The sequence below is a fragment of the Citrus sinensis genome, chromosome 7 (genome assembly GCF_022201045.2).
Source record: "Citrus sinensis cultivar Valencia sweet orange chromosome 7, DVS_A1.0, whole genome shotgun sequence".
NCBI lineage: Eukaryota > Viridiplantae > Streptophyta > Magnoliopsida > Sapindales > Rutaceae > Citrus > Citrus sinensis.
Window position 1 is genome coordinate 24,110,777 of NC_068562.1, and position 20,077 is coordinate 24,130,853.

The 20,077-nt window shown below is 35.7% G+C and overlaps 1 protein-coding gene across 3 annotated transcripts; it reads left to right on the forward strand.

The window, feature by feature from the left end:
- The first annotated feature begins 5,655 nt into the window (after positions 1-5,655).
- Positions 5,656-9,931, forward strand: LOC102612090 (probable LRR receptor-like serine/threonine-protein kinase At3g47570). 3 transcript variants are annotated; one of them, XM_006464939.4, is made up of 3 exons: positions 5,658-8,075; positions 8,577-9,161; positions 9,484-9,931. In XM_006464939.4, the coding sequence occupies exons 1-3, from the start codon at positions 6,422-6,424 to the stop codon at positions 9,858-9,860; spliced, it is 2,616 nt and encodes an 871-aa protein (XP_006465002.1). In that variant the 5' UTR covers positions 5,658-6,421; the 3' UTR covers positions 9,861-9,931. The 3 variants fall into 3 exon arrangements, with proteins under 3 accessions (XP_006465000.1, XP_006465002.1, XP_015384445.1); XM_015528959.3 differs by having other exon boundaries at positions 5,678-7,184; XM_006464937.4 differs by having other exon boundaries at positions 5,656-9,161.
- The last annotated feature ends 10,146 nt before the right edge of the window (positions 9,932-20,077 follow it).

Consider the following 20,077-nt stretch of genomic DNA (forward strand, 5'->3'; position numbering starts at 1 on the left):
AAAAATCTATTGTCTTTGGGACAAATGGATAGTCATGGGTACAAAACTCATGTGGAGAATGGAATTATGAAGATCGTTAAAGGCGCGCTTGTATTGATGAAGGCAGAAAAGATCGGTGCTAATCTATTCATGCTTAAAGGAGAAACACTACAGGAGGCTGATGCGTGTGTCGCATCAAATGGAGAAGAGTCAACGATGATGTGGCATCTCAAACTTGGCCACATGTCGGAACAAGGTTTGAAGATTCTCTCTGAGCGAAAATTGCTTCCAGGGCTCAAATCGGTAAGTTTACCATTTTGCGAGCATTGTGTTACAAGTAAGCAGCATAGATTAAAATTCAGTAGATCTATTGCTAGAAGTAAATGCATTCTCGACTTGATTCATTCTGATGTTTGGGAATCACCGGATATATCCATGGGAGGTGCAAAGTACATGGTGACTTTCATTGATGATTATTCCAGAAGATGTTGGGTGTATCCAATTAAGAAAAAGTCAGATGTATTTCCTGTGTTTAAAGAATACAAAGCGTGGGTGGAACTTGAATCTGGTAAAAAGATCAAGTGCTTGAGGACAGATAATGGTGGAGAATATACAGACGGTGAGTTTCTTGCTTTCTGTAAGCAAGAAGGTATTCAGAGACAGTTCACGGTGGCATACACTCCTCAACAAAATGGAGTGGCAGAACGGATGAACAGAACTCTTACAGAAAGAATAAGAGCTATGTTGAGGACTGCTGGTCTACCCAATTCATTCTGGGCAGAAGCAGCCAAAACTGCCTGTTATATAGTAAATCGGTCGCCATCTACAGCTATTGGGTTGAAGACAGCGATGGAGATGTGGACTGGAAAGCCAGCTGATTATTCCTACCTACATGCATTTGGATGTCCTGTGTACGTGATGTACAATGCCCAAGAAAGAACAAAGCTGGATGCAAAATCTAGAAGATGTATCTTCTTGGGGTATGCTGATGGAGTAAAGGGGTATCGTCTGTGGGACCCCACTGCCCATAAGATCGTCATCAGCAGAGATGTTATCTTTGTAGAAGATCAACTGCAAAGAAAAGATAGAGATGATGGCACTGTAAAAGAAAAGTCTGAGACTGTGCCAGTATATGTCGAAAATAATCCAGAAGATTCAGATTCTTCTGAAGTAGCATCAGAGCACGAGGAACAAGAACCAGTTGAGTCCGAGGCTCCAGAAGTTCGTCGGTCAACTCGTGAGAGACGACCGCCAACGTGGCACTCGGAGTATGTCACAGAGATCAACGTTGCATACTGTCTTCTAACAGAGGATGGAGAGCCTTCAACTTTCCATGAAGCTTTAAACAGCTCAGATGTTGCTTTGTGGATGACAGCAATGCAGGAAGAAATTGAAGCTCTACACAAGAACAAGACATGGGAACTTGTACCACTACCACGTGGAAGAAAAGCCATTGGAAACAAATGGGTCTACAAGATCAAACGTGATGGCAATGACCAAGTGGAGCGGTATCGTGCGAGACTGGTAGTGAAAGGATATGCTCAGAAAGAAGGTATTGACTTCAAGGAGATATTTTCTCCGGTGGTTCGACTCACAACAGTCAGAATAGTCTTGGCAATGTGTGCTACATTTGACCTACATCTAGAGCAGTTAGATGTTAAAACTGCATTTCTTCATGGAGAACTTGAAGAAGAAATATATATGCTCCAACCAGAAGGTTTTGCAGAAACAGGAAAGGAGAACTTGGTTTGCAGGTTGAACAAATCTCTATACGGTCTCAAACAGGCGCCGAGGTGTTGGTATAAGAGATTTGATTCCTTCATTATGAGCCTTGGATACAACAGACTCAGTTCAGACCATTGTGCATATTACAAGAGGTTTGAAGATAATGATTTCATCATTTTGCTGTTGTATGTGGATGACATGTTGGTAGCAGGTCCCAACAAAGATCGAATCCAAGAATTGAAGGCACAGTTGGCTAGGGAGTTTGAAATGAAGGACTTGGGACCAGCAAACAAGATTCTAGGGATGCAAATTCACCGAGACAGAAATAACAGGAAGATTTGGCTCTCACAGAAGAATTATTTGAAGAAAATCTTGCGGCGCTTCAACATGCAAGATTGTAAGTCAATTTCTACCCCACTTTCTGTTAATTTCAAATTATCCTCAAGTATGTGTCCTAGCAATGAAGCAGAGAGGAAGGAGATGTCTCGAGTACCGTATGCATCAGTAGTGGGAAGTTTAATGTTCGCTATGATATGTACAAGACCGGACATTGCACAAGCAGTGGGAGCAGTCAGTCGATACATGGCGAATCCTGGCGGAGAGCATTGGATAATTGTAAAGAGGATTCTGAGATACATCAGAGGAACCTCAGATGTTGCATTATGTTATGGAGGGTCAGAGTTTACTGTCAGGGGCTATGTGGATTCAGATTTTGCAGGAGACCTTGATAAAAGGAAATCCACTACTGGTTATGTGTTTACACTTGCGGGAGCAGCTGTAAGCTGGGTTTCGAAACTGCAGACCGTTGTGGCTTTATCTACAACAGAAGCAGAATACATGGCAGCTACACAAGCTTGCAAGGAAGCTATCTGGATACAAAGATTATTGGAGGAGCTCGGGCACAAACAACAGAAAATTCCTATGTTTTGTGACAGTCAGAGTGCCTTGCACATTGCAAGGAATCCAGCTTTTCATTCCAGGACAAAGCACATAGGAGTTCAGTATCACTTCGTTCGAGAAGTAGTGGAAGATGGAAGTGTGGATTTACAGAAAATCCATACGAAGGAGAACCTAGCAGATGTTTTGACCAAGCCGATAAATACTGATAAGTTTGTCTGGAGTAGATCCTCCTGTGGCCTAGCAGCAACGTAGGCAACATGACTATGGCGAAGCAGAAAGGATGGTGTGGAGATTGATTGGTCCTCAATCAAATCTCCAAGTGGGAGAATGTTGAAAGTCATGGCTGGCGCCGGCCATCTAGATGGCCGGTGCCAACCATTCAACATTCAACACGGCCCGCCATTGTTGGTGGTGCCGTGTTGAATGACTCCAATAAAAAAAAAAAAAAAAGAGCCAAAATTTTGGCTATATAAAGAGGGCTTCCCACCCTCATTTTTAATCCAATCTTGAGAGAACAATTTAGGGAGTTGAGAGAGAGTTTAAGAGCTTGCATTTATAAGCTCTTATTTTAGTGATTTGAGAGTTTGGGTGTATTAGTGTTTTGGGTAGAGAGCTAAAATACTACAATACTTGTAACTCCTTTTCACTAGTAAAATATTTCCTTCTGTCTTCGCCCGTGGATGTAGGCTAAAAGCCGAACCACGTAATTTCTGGTGTCCTCTATTGTGCTTGTTCTTTATTTTATTTCCAATTTCATTTTAGCTGCGGTCCTGCTTCACCCACCAATTTCCTAACAAATTGGGTAGAAGCGAGTGCAATAGGCATGAATGTCGTTTAAGCAAGAGGTTTAATTAATCTAGTTAATGTTCTAGCTTAGTGCAGGCTTACAATTTTGGCGAATGATGTGATTTCTTCTGCAGACAGGACTTGCAGGTTTTGGACAGTTTTCCGCTACAAGATTAGTTTCTCTGTTAATCCTACAAATTCAGTCTCGCGATCTTAAATAGACTTATTGGATTCTGGTTAGGGGAGTTTATACAGAAAAATGAAACATGTAAAAAGAAGTTGTAACTTATTGATGAATGATGAATTTAGTTCTATTTTTTCACTTATACAAGGCCCTTGTGTGCTCATTGTGAACTTTTGAAAAGAGATTTGTGTTTTTTCTTATGTTCAAAGTAGGTGACAAGCGTATCCATTTAACTCTTGCTTAGAGAACCTTTCCAATTTTCTTCCAAAACATGATGAGGATATAAAAATATTCTGAACGGCACAATATAACACACAAATAAGCACAAGTAAAGTTTCTTCAATGGAAAATTTGATACATGGTAGGGTAAAACAAAATGTCTAAAGAGAGTAGCTGTCCCACTTCACCATTTCCAGAAAACATTGGAACCACACTTGTATTTGTCTTTCCCTTTGCACTCCAATTCCAAATCATCAGAGATTAATGGCACTTTCTGGAAAAAATAAAATTGAAAATTGAAGTTGAAAATTGAAAATAAAATTACTCAACACAAATCAACAGCAAACAAATGAATGAATAGAGCTAGAATGTGATAATAACCTTTAGCTTGGCAAGATCTTGGCAAACTGTGAAGTTCTCAGGGAGCTTGCATGTGCCAAATTGAACATTTTCCTTTAACGCAAACCTTTTGCTTTTACTGCAAGCTGCTAACCCTTTCTCACCGGCGCTCTCATTTCTCGGCGGACCCAACCACCCGTCGCCGCCTTTGCTACCATTTGATCAATCAAGATAATTTTAGAAATTACCGCCTTCGCTTGCGACGGGGCCTGCTCTGTGAAACTTGGTTGAATATTACTAAGTGGAATGTTCCATCCATTAGGCCTAGAAATCATTATATAGGTTTGTTCAGTGATACTGGAATTGTTATTATGGATGTCCTTCATGGATGATCATCAATTCGTTTTGTGTTGAAATAATCTTGTTACTAATTATGGATATGCTTGATGGCCGAATTCATTCGGTTGAAATGTTGTTTACGCTATTAATTTGCTCATTTGTAATTTTATTTTCAAATTTATATATTTAAAATTATTAATTTTTTTGAAGGACTCGAATATTCAAAATTATTAACCTAAAAAAATAAATAGGGATCATGTTCTCATTTTAATCCCACCCCCATTTAGAGATTATTTGTGATAGATCTGAACTACCGCCAATTAAAATTTTTTAATTATGGAGATTGCTTCCAGATTGAGTTCACTCATGGTCCCCTTTCCTAACCCGCTCCATTTCCATCCCTGGTAATATGATATTTCGCCCTTTCTTTTTTTTTTTTTTTTTTTTTTTTGTTTCTTTGAATGAACTCCAAAAAGTTTTCATGGGCTATTCTCTGTTTGGATATTTTTCATGAAAGGGTGTTTACCAATTTATTTTTGTATCATGTTGCCCTAAATATTTGTTTCCTCTAATTCTAATCTTGCTTGTTGACTAATTTGAAGGTCATGGATTTGACGATGGTTCGTGCAATATCTACCAGTTTGGTTTTGGCTACTAAAGATTAGAGATTCTTTCACTGTGGCCGTAGAATTGCTTGGGTTTTAGCTGCATATATTTTAATTGCCAATATTCCAATGTAATTTATTTTTTATTTTTAACTATATCACCTTTTTTCTTTTTAGCTTTGCAAGCCATTGTATAATTCATTAATTTTTTTTTTATATTAACGTAATGCATATAGTTGTAGCAAGAACTGTATAGTATTATCACATTTTGGGTCCCCACATGAAAATCATCTTAAAGGCCTGAAACATGTAAGTGCTATACCACAAGCAAAACAACAATAATTAGATTTCTTCTTACAGTTCTTTCCTTCTTAAGATGTCAACAAACAACATATCGACTGGTAACAATAGTTTCAAGGCCATCTAAAAAAAATTAGCAGCATATATCCCACAAGCAATTCGAAATAGATGTAGCAATTCCATCACACAATTCACAAGCAATTTGAAATAAATAAAAATATAAAATACAACAGCATTTTGGATAGTAGCAATACAAATTATATCCAGTACGGCAAAGAAAAAGCCATCTAACTCGATCCTCGTCTCCACGTGTTTCTTCATGTGTACAGTAACCTCAATGCGTGCTCAACACACAATAAAGAAAGTCATAAAGCTATTAACTCTTTACCAAAAAGAAATTATAAATTATTTTCGATCAGTCCCCATGTCCCGTGAATATCGGCTCTTTCCACGGCTTTTCTGTACAAAAACACAAACTTACAACCAACAATCTACAGCCACGCAGTCCAATTAAACAAGACCCTACTTACGTGTCAATAAACAATAGGAATTAATGTCAGAGATTAGTACCCCCGGCCACACACTAGTCGAATCCCTCCATACCGTATAAACCGGATCGAAGTTTTTCCTTTGTAGTGTCGGAACCGGAGAGACACGTCACACGATTTCAGCGTAGTCAACACTCAACCGCCTCTGCTGCAGATTGAGATTCCCTATGTCTCCCCCTGTTTCTCTTTCTTTTACAATGCTCGTTGCTCCCTCCCGCCCCACCTTCCCTCCACTTTCCTTCTCCTTCTCCTTTTCTTTTTTTTCTCACGCCCGGCCCCTCAATTTTCTCTCTTCTTTTTCTTTCACACCAAACTTTCTTTCCCCTTCTCCTCTTTCTATATTGTTCTTACCACATAGACATTTGCCCGTCCAATCAAATTCATGGCCTTGTAATTAGGATGAAGCTTCAAAGTCTAGCTGTGCTTCTGCTTTAATTTGTGACGTGTGAGTGTACAAACTAGTTAAATTTGCTAATAAAAGGCCTTCACTTTTTGATATGTGGAGTATACAATCATCCTCACATTCCATGGCATTACACTTTTGTACCTTGAGAAAAATGCCTAATATTTCCATTTCCATTAGCTGCCTTGCCATTTTGATATGGTGCTTCAGCTTGTTGCTTATTAATTCTCCTGGCTTTTCTGTTGGCCAAACCAACGAGACAGATCGACTCGCGTTGCTTGCCATAAAGTCACAGCTTCATGATCCATTGGGAGTCACAAGTTCATGGAACAATACCATAAACTTGTGCCTATGGACTGGAGTGACTTGTGGCCATCGGCATCAAAGGGTAACCGAGTTAAACTTGAGTAGCCAGAGGATAGGAGGCGTCTTGTCTCCTTATGTTGGAAACCTCAGCTTCCTCAGGTACATCAACCTTGCGGACAACGGCTTCCATGGTGAGATTCCCCAAGAAATCGGTAATCTTTTAAGGCTTGAGAAACTAGCACTGCCCAACAATTCATTTTCGGGTACAATACCAACCAATTTGTCCCGTTGCTCTAACCTCATCTACTTTCATGTCGGCAACAACAAGCTCGAGGGACAAATCCCAAAAGAGATAGGCAGCTTGTTGAAGCTTCAAACATTGGCCCTCTACTACAATTATTTAACGAGACAACTCCCAGATTTCATTGGGAATCTTTCAGCTCTTGAGGTAATTGATATTACAGGGAATTCATTGGGCGGCAAAATTCCAACTACCCTTGGCCTACTTACAAACTTGGTTGATCTCAACGTAGGTGAAAATCGATTCTCTGGTATGTTTCCTCAATCAATTTGTAATATCTCTTCCCTCGAGTGGATTTATCTTGCATTCAACAGATTTAGTGGAAGTTTACCATTTGACATTGTTGTCAATCTTCCGGACCTTAAAGAGCTTGCTATTAGTGGAAACAATTTTTTTGGTTCTATTCCTAATTCATTGTCCAATGCTTCAAATCTTGAGATCCTTGACTTTGCCCGCAATCAATTCAAAGGGAAAGTGTCAATTGATTTTAGCAGCCTTAAGAATCTATCGTGGTTAAATTTGGAGCAGAATAATTTGGGGATGGGGACATCCAATGATCTTGATTTTGTAACCTTTCTAACTAATTGTACTAGTTTGAAAGTGCTTAGTTTATATGATAATCAATTCAAAGGAGAGCTGCCTCATTCTATAGCCAATCTCTCGTCGACAATGATTCACTTCCGCATAGGATCAAACCAAATATATGGAACCATACCTCCTGAAATAAGAAATCTTGTCAATCTAATTGCACTCACTATGGAAATAAACCAATTACATGGCACTATTCCTGATGTAATTGGAGAGCTTAAAAACTTACAAATATTATCCCTGTCTGGAAACTTTTTACATGGAAGCATTCCCTCCGGCCTTGGTAATCTTACTAAATTGGCTAACCTTGAATTGAGCTCCAACAGCTTGCAGGGCAATATACCCTTGTCCGTTGGTAATTTTCAGAATTTGATAGGCTTCGATGCCTCCCATAACAAGCTCACCGGTGCCTTGCCCCAACAACTTCTCAGCATAACAACACTTTCACTTTACCTAGATCTGTCTCATAATCTTCTAAACGGCTCCCTTCTTCTACAAGTGGGCAACCTAAAGAATCTCGTATTGTTGGACATATCTGGCAACCAATTTTCTGGTGTGATTCCTGTTACTCTAAGTATTTGTGTAAGCTTAGAATATCTTAATATTTCAAAGAATTTTTTTCATGACGTCATTCCCCTTTCTTTGGGTTTCTTGAAAAGCATTAAATTGTTAGATGTCTCATGCAATAATTTGTCTGGCCAGATTCCAAAATTGCTTGACAAACTATCTTTCGTGGAATTCTTAAATCTTTCTTACAATCATTTTGAGGGTGAGGTTCCAACAAAAGGAGTTTTTAGTAATAAAGCCAAAATTTCACTACAAGGGAATGCAAAGCTTTGTGGGGGTATAGATGAATTGCATTTACCATCTTGTCCATCTAAAGGATCAAGAAAACCGAAAATTACTCTTCTCAAAGTTTTGATTCCAGTGGCAGTGTCATGTTTCATCTTATCCTCATGCCTTACTATTGTTTATGTTCGAAGAAGGGGATCTGTACGTAAACCCATTGATACGTTGCCGATGGAAAAACAATTTCCCATGGTTTCTTATGCAGAGCTGAGTAAGGCAACATGTGAATTTTCACAGTCAAATATGATTGGTCAAGGAAGCTATGGATCTGTATACAAGGGGATTTTGGGTGAAGACGAAATGGTAGTTGCAGTGAAGGTGATAAATCTTAAGCAGAAAGGAGCTTTCAGGAGTTTTGTGGCTGAATGTGAAGCATTAAGAAATATTCGCCACCGAAATCTTACCAAAATCATCACTATTTGCTCTAGTATAGATTCTAAGGGGGCTGATTTCAAGGCTCTTGTTTTCGAATATATGGAAAATGGAAGTTTAGAGGATTGGTTGCACCAGACCAATGATCATCTTGAAGTTTTCAAATTAAGTCTCATTCAAAGAGTGAACATAGCCATTGATGTGGCTTCTGCAATTGAGTATCTTCACCACAATTGTCAACCACCTATGGTTCACGGAGATATAAAACCAAGTAATGTCCTGCTAGATAACGACATGGTTGCCCATGTGGGTGACTTCGGACTATCAAAATTTCTCTCCAGTGACCATCTTGATACTGCTAGTGAAACTCCATCAAGCTCAATTGGGATAAAAGGAACGGTTGGCTATGTTGCTCCAGGTAACGTTTTCTTATTTTGCACACACATCACATTATTTTCTTATATGAATGTCCGTCTTCTTTATTCGTACATACAAAGCTAAAAGACAAAGAAAAACACAAACTCTCATTCCATAAGAATAAGTAGCTATTACATTAGAGTTTGTGCTTTTTTTTTGGTCTTTTAGTTCTATTCATATTTTTTAAAACGCAAACATCTTGATATATATATATTCATTTTTTAAAATACGAATATCTTGATATATATATATTTAAAAAGTAATATATTTATTAGATCTTAGCATTCGTTTGGGAACTAACACAATAAATCAACATGTTTAAGAGTATGGCATAGGTAGTGAAGCGTCCATGATTGGAGATGTATACAGCTTTGGAATTTTGTTGCTAGAGATGTTTACTGGAAAGCGACCAATCGATGCAACGTTTAGTGAAGGACTCACTCTCCATGAAATTGCCAAGATGGCTTTACCAGAAAAAGTGATGGAGGTTATTGATCCTTCAATTTTGATGGAGGTAATGGCGACCAACTCTATAATTCAGGAAGACAGAAGAAGAGTCAAAGTGGAGGAGTGTTCGAATGCTATACTCAGAACAGGTGTTCTTTGCTCAACGGAATCTCCATTTGAACGGATGGAGATGAGAGATGTTGTGGCTAATTTATGCCACACAAGGGAGACTTTTCTTGGCAGGAGGGTTTGATGTAACGGTGATGTTAAGTGCCTAACGAGGAATTAATCCATCTAGCGTAAATCCTTTCTTCTTTTGCATAAGCCAATGAGTGCTGCATATCCAATTCATACACAAGTGCCTTAAAGTTTTTTTTTTTTTTTTTCCCAATTGACAGTCCCATCCGTACGGCACAAATTACAAGTTGTTCTAGGGCCTATCGTTATAGTCAGACGCAAGCAAAGATCTAATTAAAATACATGATCAAATAAATTGAACTTCAAGCTCCAAGATTAATGTTAGGTTGCAAAACATGTGGAGGATTAATAAAGGAAATGATTAGAAACCATTTTACAACAAAATGTTTTGTTATTTGGCACCCAAAAGGCATAAATCAACATTGTGTAGTGAAATGTAAGTTTAAGACACAGATTAAAGAAGTGATGAGATAGTACACATGAACTGGTTCATTTAAAGCTATAAACACATTGGACTAATGACTATTACAACAGAATTTGATAAGGATACCATAATCCTAGGATACAAAAACAACGAATATAGGCTAGCTCAAAAAATTTTTTCCAAGTTGTTATTATCAAATTCATTTAATACAATCAGACACATAAACATGCAAAGATCGATCATCAATCTTCTCCAAGATGTCTCCGTCCTCAAAGTAATTACTTTGTCTGTCAATAAACATTGTTCTCATCACTATCATCTAACATATATCACACACAAAGATCTCCAAATATCATCAATTTTCTCCAAGATTTCTCCATCCTCAGAGGAATAAATTTGTACGTCAGTGTATGCTCTTCTTGGACATTTTCTAAAGCGATGAATTTTCACTTCCTTTATGCAATGCTGCCAACATGAGAGAGGAATAAACTGGCAACAATATAGAGTTCTCTCTCTCAGATATAATCAACATCTATTTTCAACCTTAGGAATACACACACACACACACACACACACACACACACATGTACATATACATATACTTAACATACACGATCTACAGATGTCAAAAGAAAAAAGAAAATAAAGTCTACAGATAAAGTTGAATATAAGTAGATTAACAATATACAATGAGATTCTATTAATATTACTTGCATGCTTTAAAAAACATTATGCTTGACAATGCTAAATGACATTCTATTAGTAGGCATGCTTTAAAAAACATGCATACTTTAATGACAATTTATTGACAATACAAGGGTAAGTAACAAGAAAAAATTTAAGTTTGATTTTACATAAGACCTGATCAAGGACTTGCATCACATAAGAAATTTATATAGCCTCCAAAATCAAAATGGCGCCGGTTCAATTACATGATTTTCCATCACTAATGACTTTATATAAGGCACCTACTAATGAAAGAATAAAATGCTTCTAAAGCTACTATTATATAATAGGAATCCTGTTCACTTATTCTCAGTCACCACTAGGCCTTTTAACAAGAAAGTCATGAACATAGTGAAAAAAAGGATTTATTAATGTACTATCACATCACATCTTTAGGATGTGGATCTAGTCCTTAATTCTCATCAATGAAAAATGCAGCGTACCTAGAAAGAAAGCTTGTACTCCCGACAATACTGGTCATTCGTTATTGATAAGTTCTCCGCATGTGGTGAAATCCAAAGCAAGCCATCCATAAGTTTTGCGAGGGTAACTTTTCGATATTCACAAATTGAAGAGCAGGCATACTTGTCATAAATTAATGGGGGACATAAGATTTCTCGCAATTCTCTTGGTATAATCACAGCCTTTTGGAAGATTTTTTTTTTTATTTTGAAGAAAAAAGTGTTTAACTTCAAGATGTATGATACTAAATTATTGAAATAAGATAGAAGATTTTAGGTAAAAGAATTTAGAAGGAAAAAAATACCTCAGGATCGCATTCCAAAGTTCAAAACTTTGGAACAATGATTGAACATTGCAAGAAGTTCAGTCAATTGCTCGTACCGTTAATTGTTAATATTATCAGAGCTGAAAAACAGCGTAGTTCCCAACAAAGCTAGAGCATTTGAATTGAAAGATACCAAATTACCATGATATTTGAATTTTCTTAAACTTGGAATGTCGAGGTTGAACTCATCCAACTTATCACAACTTCTGAAAAATAATTTCTTAAGACTGCCATTTGAAATCTTGATACTCCTTAAATTCATACAACGATCTATAAATATGTACTCCTGGAACGGAAGTTCGGAAATTAAGTTTGAAAGCCACTCATCCATTATGAAAAACTGGCATAATTTTAATAGATTTAGATTCTTGCAAGGGGCTCAATTGAGATGAAAAAATGTAGGGACCTTGAGGTCAAACAATGTAGAGACATTGTTGATATATATTGAATGCACATTCACTCCATCGATGTACACCCATTCAAGTCATTTGTTATCATACAACTTGAATTCCTTAAGCTTACTAAGATTGAGTAACACTAGATTTTTCAATCCTCGAGAAGGAACGATATTCATAGACTCAATCAAAGGGCACCCAGCAATTAGATCCTCAATAACTTGATCATCAAAACAAACACAAATCCTAATTTTGATTTAACTATAATCTTAAATCCTAATTGTAATAAGAAAAGTTAATTTTAAGAAATTAAAAAAATATTACTTGGGTCCTAAAAGGACTAATAAAAAGGTAATTTTTTTTTTGCACAATCATTAAAATCTACATATGTTATCCTACTCCTGTAATGGAGAATAGGATGTAAACACGGTGCACCCATTTCCCACTTAGATAATGATAGATTTTACCCATGTTTTATGATAGGTTTGATTGGTTATGTTCGGTTTGCTAATTTGATTTTCATTTTTAATTGTATGAGAAATTAGATGTTGATTGTGGTTTTTTTCATTTAAATTTGTCGACCGACTCATTTGCCCTTCTGAAGTTAACTTTGATTGTAAAAGCTAAGGGATTCGGTGTTCACAACCAATTCTTCATCGTTATGGGGCAGAGTAAAAGTATGTCAATTTTAAAGGTTGTGGAATTAAAAACTCCTATTATAAAACTAATACTATCGATTGATACATATTAATCAATCAATCATGTGGTTATATCCACATCTACCTTCAACAATTAAATCATGACCGTCTACTCAAGTCAATAAATAAAATTTATGAAAATACCGAAATTAATTTTTTTTAACCTTCTACTTCTTCTTTGATGAAAAAAAAAATCTATGAAAAACATTTTCATAAAATAAAATTTATATAATTTAAATTTAAAAAAAAAACAAATATATCGAAGTCGTAAAAATTTAAAAAGAAATGCTAGCAAGCAATTTACTTTACCAACTAAACGATGCATCTAATTCAGCTAAACTTATAATTATACACATGTCTAGAGTTACAAACAACCTGAACGTAGCCAACCAATAGAAATTTCAAAATGCCTAACTCAATTGGAGGAAAATATCCCAAACACTAACTCAGTAACCGCTGTAACTAATAAGAGGTAAAAACAAAATCATGAAAGATTGCCAGCTTGCCGTAGCTGGAGAACGCCGATGGTTGGTGATGGTGACATTGTTGGGGAAAAATTAGGTTTTTAAATTTTTATTAAACCTTTTGAAGATCGCTCTCATATAATATATAAGAATACGTAATCCAGAAATCGTACCTTGAAAATCCGATTTGGCTTTTTCCGTTGAAATGATTTAGGCTCCTAGATCACGATCCGCCACCACCACTCCTGTTAGATCACAATCCGTCACCACCACGCTTGCTAGATCACGAACTGTCACCAATGATCTTCCAGGTTATGACTCAGGTTCGATCTGCACTTGACGTGTGGGCGCCTTTATCACTACCAAAGCAACTAGCACGAGAAAATTTTTCTCTCAACAATAGAGAGAAAAATCTTATTCTCTGATCTGTATAAAGTGGCTTCTATCTTTTCTTTAGGGAAAAATAAGCCTTATATATTTCCCTTTAGTGAAAACCCTAGGCTCCAAATAATGCCCTAAATAAAACTCACGTTTATTTACTTTTTCAATAGGGGACCTACCTTGTAAAATAACATAAGGCCCCTTATACAAAAGCTAATTAAATGGAGCCTCCCACTAAATGATATATTTAGGCTTTTGACCCAAATCGCTAGTTATCTTACTTATTAGTCCAGTAGTGGTGCAGTCAATTAAATGAGCTAACCCGGGGATCATTTGGGAACATACAATAGTGGCTACAATAATTAGGCTTGTAATTAAACTAGCCCAATTATTTAATTCCAAATCTACTCCACTAAAAGATTGGAACTGACTTCCATAATTGTATGCTCGAATAATAATTCGTCCCAAGCCACATTGATTTCTTTACTGCACAATCCTTTGTACCACATCGTTAATTAAATTGATATCTCAACTGTCCAATCAATTTAATAACATCTTATTCCTTGATCTTTACTGGTTTTCTCTAATGATCATTTTCAACATACTAAATATGTTGACACACTCTGGCCAGAGAATTCTATGATCAAGTGCCGAAAACCCATCAAGAGATGTGTTGTACAAATTCTATATTGTTAATCCATAACTCCAATACTCATAATTGCTCCCACCAAGATACCGGGTAATCTTGACCACAAGGATGTGTCGTGCCCATTGGTAACTCAAATGGAATAACAATTACAATCATGAAATCATAATTAACTCAAGATTAAGATTACAGTAAAATCAACGCCTATGAGATTTAATAAGTCTGACAGTTATTACAAAGTTAATTAAATCTCATATGTGATCCTGTTCAATGTAGTCGTACTACATCAATAAATTCATACATGATTAAGACAAATCATTCAATGAATTTATTACAGTCTATACCTAAATAAAGTGCCCAACTTTATTTATCAACTGCGAACTAAATTTATTTAATCATAAGATAACTTGTATTTATGTCTTCTGTGAATCCACATGGTGATCACATAAATACATATAATATGATTAAATGGACTTTAATACAAGTATTAATGCAATTAAGATATTTGAATAAAATATCTCATTTATTTTATTAATCAGAAAAATAGTTTATTACAATTAAATAAACACATATGCTTTTAAAGAGCATATTTTTCCAACAATTCCCACTAGCTCTCAAAGCATATCTGGCATATTGCACATGCTCTAGGGCTCTAAGTGCAGGTTATAAAGGTTTCCCACTAATGGCCATTCTAATAAGATCTGCCATTTAGCATCTAATGCCATTTGGGGTACTGTCATATAACCTTTCTACACTATTCCCTTATAAGATGATACTTCCTTTCAATATGTTTTGTTTCTTGTGGTTCCTTGGTTCCTTAGATTGAGCTACAGCACCACCATTATCACATAAATAGTTTAAGGGGTGCAGTTACAACAGGTACCACCTCAAGATTTCGTAGGAACTTGCGGAGCCATATAGCTTCTTTTGCAGCTTCAAATGTAGCCACATATTCAGCTTTAGTTGTTGAGTCTGTGATACAAGATTGTTTCACACTCATCCAACTAATAGCTCCACTTCCCAATGTAAACACATAGCCGGAAGTTGATTTTCTGGAATCCTTATCTGACATAAAGTCAGAATCAGTATAACCCACTGGAATGAGTTCATCACCAGAATACATAAGCATATAATTTTTAGTTCTTTTCAGATACTTTATAATATGCTTGACTGCAGTCCAGTATTGAGGTCCAGGATTAAATTGATATCTGCTAACCATCCCTACCGCAAAACAGATGTCTGGCCTAGTGCAAAGCATGGCATACACGAGACTTCCCACAGCGTCTGCATAGGGAACTCGTCTCATTCTCTCTATCTCTTCAGATGTTTCAGGTGATTGATCCTTAGAGAATGTAATTCCATGTCTGAATGGTAATAAACCAGTCTTGGAATTTTCCATGCTAAATCTAGCCAATATCTTATCGATATAGACCGCTTGAGACAAGGCTAAAGTTTTATTCTTCCGGTCTCGTAGTAACTTGATACCAAGAATATAACTTGCCTCCCCCAGGTCTTTCATATCAAATTATTTTGCTAACCAAATCTTTATTGTAGTCAATACTCCTATATCGTTTCCAATCAGGAGAATATTGTCTACACAAAGAACTAGGAAGGCTACAAATTTTCCCTGAATTTTCTTATACACACATGGTTCATCAATGTTCTGAATGAATCCAAGTGATTTAATCGCTTGATCAAATCTGATGTTCCATGACCGGGATGCTTGCTTCAATCCATAAATGGATCTCTGCAACTTACATACCATGTGTTCTTGGCCTTTTTGTATAAATCCATCTGGTTGCTGCATGTAGATGTTTTCTTCAAGATGCCCGTTAAGAAAGGCAGTCTTGACATCCATTTGCCAAATTTCATAATCTAGCACTGCAGCAATGGAGAGTAGAATCCTGATGGATTTAAGCATAGCAACCGTAGAAAAGGTTTCCTCATAATCGATTCATTCTTTCTGAGTAAACCCTTCGGCTACTAATCTTGCTTTAAATGTTTCCACCCTTCCGTCTACTCTTTTTTTTTCTCTTGTAGATCCACTTGCAGCCTATAGGTTTTACCCCATTTGGTGCCTCTACAAGTTCCCAGACTTTATTGGAATACACAGATTCTATTTCTTGATTCATGGCCTTTTTCTAAAATTTAACATCTCTATCTATTAGAGCTTCGTTGTAACTAGTGGGATTTTGTACATGTTCATCTGAGATAGCCATATAGGTTTCTCCCAAAAATATGTATCTCGCAGGTAACCTAGTTACCCTCCCACTACGACAAGGTTCTAAAAGTGATGGTTGTTCAAAGATAATCCTGTGCTGATCAGCTGGTTGTTGCTGTTCTTCCTGTTCTATAACAGGTGTTGAAAGCTGAGCATCAACCTGATCTCTTTTATTTCTCTAGTTTTACCTTACTCTTAGGTTATAAGTCATTATAGAGTCTTCCTCAAAGAAAGTAAAGAATATTTCTATAAATACATTCCTATCTTGAGGACTATAATTCAGACTTTCCCTTATTCCTTTAAGATACCTAAAACATGCAAGCTTCTGAACACGAATCCATCTTGTCTATCTCTGATTCTAGTAGAAATACTAGTAAACTCCAAATACGAATGTGTCTCAAACCATGTTTGTGACTTTTTCATAATTTCTTGGAGTAGTAGACACCGAGATAGATGAAACTAAGTTCAATAAACTTTGTAGTTTTAAATACTAGTATCTGGAATCAAAAAAGGTAAATGATAAACCACTTAGTATATATCTTGTCTTATCCAAAAGAATCTTGTTTCTCCATTTAATTACACTATTGTATTACAGTGTTCATTGACAACCAAATAGTGCTTGAATTCTCCATAGACATATTCTTTGTTTCGATCATATCGAAGTTCTTTTATGTTCCTGTCTAATTGCTTTTGTCTTATCCACGTACTCTTTTGAATTTCAAAAGCAATGGAATCATGACGCATTTAGACAAACATAAATAAAATGAATATTCATCAACAAGATTGATAGAATACTCATAACCCCTTATAACATGTAAACTGATTAGTCCGTATACATTTGTATGCGCTAAATCATCAAATACATAGTTATGCTTTTAGCTCAAAAAGAGCATCCTTGTCATATTACTTTTCTAAATAAGATTTATAGAGTTACAATGATCAATCTTAATAGGCCAACAAGTCTATCATTAATCATTTTCTTAAAATCTTATTATAGTTTATATGACTTAGGCATAAATATCAGAGGTGATTTTTGGTTAGAAGAAACATTTCTTTTCTTAGATAAATGCATATACTTTTTATCATTATATCTTACTTTGAATAGATCAATGGACTTCTAAGATATAAATTGTCTTTATAAATAACCAAAATAAATAATAAATAGAGGATCCAAAAAATAACAGTGTACTCCTGTTTATTAAAACAAGCCACCGAAATTAAATTCCTCTAATATAAAGACAAATATCAAAACTAAAGTCTTGTAAAATTGATCTAGTCTTTCAATTGATATAAACTAGCATGTCCTCAACTGCTGTTTGATGTTTTCTTCACTTAATCTCTTGGTTTCCTGAAAACCAAATAAATGAATTACAAATAAGATTAGTTATCTCAGAATTCATTATTGTATGATGCAATAGAAATCTGAACTAATTAGGAAGCTTAAAGATTTCCTATACCTGATTTTAATAATCTTAGGACAATCTTTCTTCCAGTGACCTTTCTGTCCACATTTGTAACACTTGCCTTTTGGCTTGCCACTTCTTTTAGTAGACAGTTTGCCGATCCCAACTCTTGCTTGCTCATTCTTGTCTTTCGACTTAAGCCTTGAAGAGAATCCTTTTTCAGGAAGTTTTCTGCTATGATAAAATTCTTCTATAGCATGTAGTTCGTGCATTAATTCAATTAAGGTCATATCTTTATTGTTTAAGATATAACTGACCTTAAACTCTTTGAATGTATCAGGTAAAGATTCAATCACCATGTTAATCTTTGATTTATCATTGATTTGAACACCATGAATCTCTACCTCATTCAAATAGTCCATCATTTTAAGGACATGATCACGAACTTTTGTGCCCTCTTCCATCTTAGTATCTGTGATACGTTTTAATGTGCTTCTCTGGCAAAATGGGTATTTTGCCCAAACATCTGATGAAGACTAGCCATTATTTCAGTGGCTGTTTCCATGCTCCGATGTTTCTTATGCAGTTCCACAGAAATCGAAGCCAATATATAGCGCTTAGCCATTTTGTTAGCTTCGCACCATTTCTCATAAGGCTCCCTCTGATTTCTATAATCGTATAACGATGGTTCAGGAGGGCAAGGCTGGGTCAACACATATTTGCTTCCCTTAGCAGTGAGAATATTAAATAGATTGCGTTTCCAATCTAAATAATTTTCGCCAGTGAGTTCATTTTTAACAAGGATAATTAATAATGGGTTGATGGAAGACATTTTCTGAAAAACAAAACAAAATAAACATGCATAAATACTTTGAAACAATATTCACAATAAATGACAAAAATGCAAAAAACCATAAATGCATTTTAATTTATTGTAACGATAATCTAGTACCGCTTTGACAAGCTATCCGTTGGGGAAGTCATGTCAACACTTACTAGACCCAATTATCCATTAGATTATTTACTTTCATGTAAAGACATGATAAATAATTATCGTTATCCCTTTGGGCCTAAATTTGTTAACAGAGCTTCGTTGGGAAGGTTAATAACAAACTTTAGTTGAGTGTATAACCATTGTTTCAATCTACGTATTTTTCATATCAATAGTCACCATTGGGGTGAACAATCGATTGAAAAATATTTCAATTTTATCTTTGAAGAAGTTCATCAAATAAAATATCTAATATATATACCCTCCGAAGGGAGCATCACCGTATCATGAAGTCGAGGTATATATATAATTTTATTATTGAACTAACAATGGAGCCCGTGGGAAAATTATCTTGAATTTTCCCTCTCCCACTCAATATTTTAAAATTGGTTTTTCCTTTTTAAAACATACATATTGTTAATTGCATGCTTTCTATAATTTTATCTAGATGACATCAAATATTATTAAGCATGTGCAAATTTCAAACAATATAATGAGATTCATTATTAATGAATGACATGTATAATTATGCATAGAGTGGCACTACCTATTCTATATGATATGTTATCATGGCATGTTATCATCCAAAACATAACATATAGAAAAATAATTAAATAATCTTAATTCATGGCTTTCCTAATAATGAAAAAATACATTAACCCTAAGCCTAATCTTCATTGGGCTTCTTGTCAATGTCCATCTTCCATAAGTTTGTCTTTGTTAATGGACTAGGGGAAATTGAGCTTTTAAATTTATAATTGGTCCAATTTTAATTTTGAAAGGAAATAAATAAAATAAATAGTTTTAATTTTATTTTTATTAAAATAAAACTTTTGGACCAAAAATAAATTTAATGTATTTAATTTTATCTATGCATTTTTAATCCATTAAGCCTAATTGAAATTGGGCCTAAAACTAGGATTCTTTAAGTCCAAAACGGTTTTTGGACTTAAATGCAAAAAATTAAAAATGTTTCTGCCCAACTGAAAAATATGAAACTATAGGGACCTCCACGATAAAAACCATGGAACCCTAAAATCACATTTTTCTTTTCCTCTTCTTCCCCAGCCGCCACCAGCACAAAAACCCAGCCGTTGTTTACTGTTTCCACACCGGACAGCCGTCATCGACGCCGG